A 1,526-nucleotide genomic window follows, 5' to 3' on the forward strand; every position below is an offset into this window, starting at 1 on the left:
GGCTTTCTAATGAACTGGAAGGATCAGTATTCCCAAACATGTTCCCTTCTAGCTTTGGATATTCACATAAAAGCAATCTTTCCTGAGTGGTGGCATGGAGGACTGGTTATAGAAGAGCACATACAAACCAGATCAAACCCAAAAGGAGGTAGGTGGGTGTTTGAGAACACAGGGGCTCCACATTCATTGAGTGTTGGCTGGGTCTCTAACGAACACCTACTGAAACATGTTTCAATTTTGCCCTTAATGTTTTTTGTGAATTATGTGAGCATAAAATCAGTTAGAGGAGTAACGAGGGGATGCAGCAAATAGTGAAAACTTCCCACCTCCAGCTCAGCTTAGGACCTCAGCTTTGCTTTGACTCATGGAGACATGAACACCCATGTCACGCTTCTCCACAGTGAGAAGTCAGTCCTATTGCTTCCTCCTGACTTGGAGTCCTGACATTTATTTCAGGAATACCTTGTATTCCTGTGGTTAGGGACCTTTTCAGTCTTGAATGTACTTTCTCAGTCCTGAACCCCAACTTCCCAGTTAAGCTGCTCACATGTTTATGCAAAAGATATTTCTATGACTTTTTTTGTTAACAGAGGTTTTCTTAGCCCTCAATTTAAAACAAAACAAAACAAAAAAACACCCCATAAGAAACTTCTCTCTTACCAGTATCCCAGCTCCCAGAATGCCATGGAAAAACCAGACCAGATCGGTTATCTCGCTGAGCTGCAGAACTCGTCCGTTGGGGAAGTACAGGAGGATGTTGGAGACTATGGCACATGCCGCCAGTGGGAACAGGGTGATCCCAATGCACTTCGAACACTTCCCCGTGCACATGGTAGCTCTCTGTCGAGGAAAGACGCAGGGAGGTTTGGGTTACTGCAGCGCAGGGAGCATGGGATTTCAGCAGTTTTCTTCTTTAATGAAAGAAGAATCGGTTTTGAAGCAAGAAATGTTCCAGTTAAGACTTGCACAGATAATCCTGTTCTACAGAGCCTGTTCCCTTCAGAGACTTTATTTAAAATGGAATTATTAAAAACCGGGATGTTTAACTGAATTTATTTAAAATTGCCAGGACTAAACCTGTATTGGTATGAAATGAACAGAGTGTTTCCTTTTAGTTGTTAATGGACAATTGTTTGTCCATTTGGAACGTCAGTAATACAACCACGGCCGCACAAACTGATACCCTGGCTGGCAGACTTCACGGTGGGGCTAAGGCCTTGGGTGGAAGGGGAGGTGGCTGCACTGGGTTGTCTGGGACCACTGTCTTGGGAAGCTGATTTGAAATCTCCTGCACTGAAGGTCTGGAAGAGAAGGAAATGACTGCCAGAAACGCCACAGAAATGTTCAACCCTGCCTTGGCGCTGGGACAGGCTGGGGAGCCTCACCAGGGCACCGACCAGCTGCATTTTCTCTATTTCAGTCAAAACTACACTGTCAGCAAGAACTGGAGAAACTTTCATTACTGTTTCCTGTGACATGCTTATTCTGCAGAGAAGACTGTAGGTTACGGGGCTGTTTGGCACCCA

General features: G+C 45.0%; 1 protein-coding gene across 1 annotated transcript in view; it reads right to left on the bottom strand.

Annotated features, from left to right (window-relative positions):
• The window catches only part of LOC104082787 (transmembrane 4 L6 family member 1-like), a 10,746-nt gene extending 9,906 nt beyond the window's left edge, over nucleotides 1-840 (bottom strand). Inside the window, exon 1 of the mRNA XM_009586031.1 lies at nucleotides 661-840. Coding sequence (XP_009584326.1) covers nucleotides 661-831 — 171 coding nt within the window. The 5' untranslated portion in view covers nucleotides 832-840. The remainder of the gene's footprint in view (nucleotides 1-660) is intronic.
• Nucleotides 841-1,526: the final 686 nt, after the last annotated feature.

This window comes from Fulmarus glacialis, unplaced genomic scaffold (assembly GCF_000690835.1).
Source record: "Fulmarus glacialis isolate BGI_N327 unplaced genomic scaffold, ASM69083v1 scaffold19849, whole genome shotgun sequence".
NCBI classification, from domain to species: Eukaryota; Metazoa; Chordata; class Aves; order Procellariiformes; family Procellariidae; genus Fulmarus; species Fulmarus glacialis.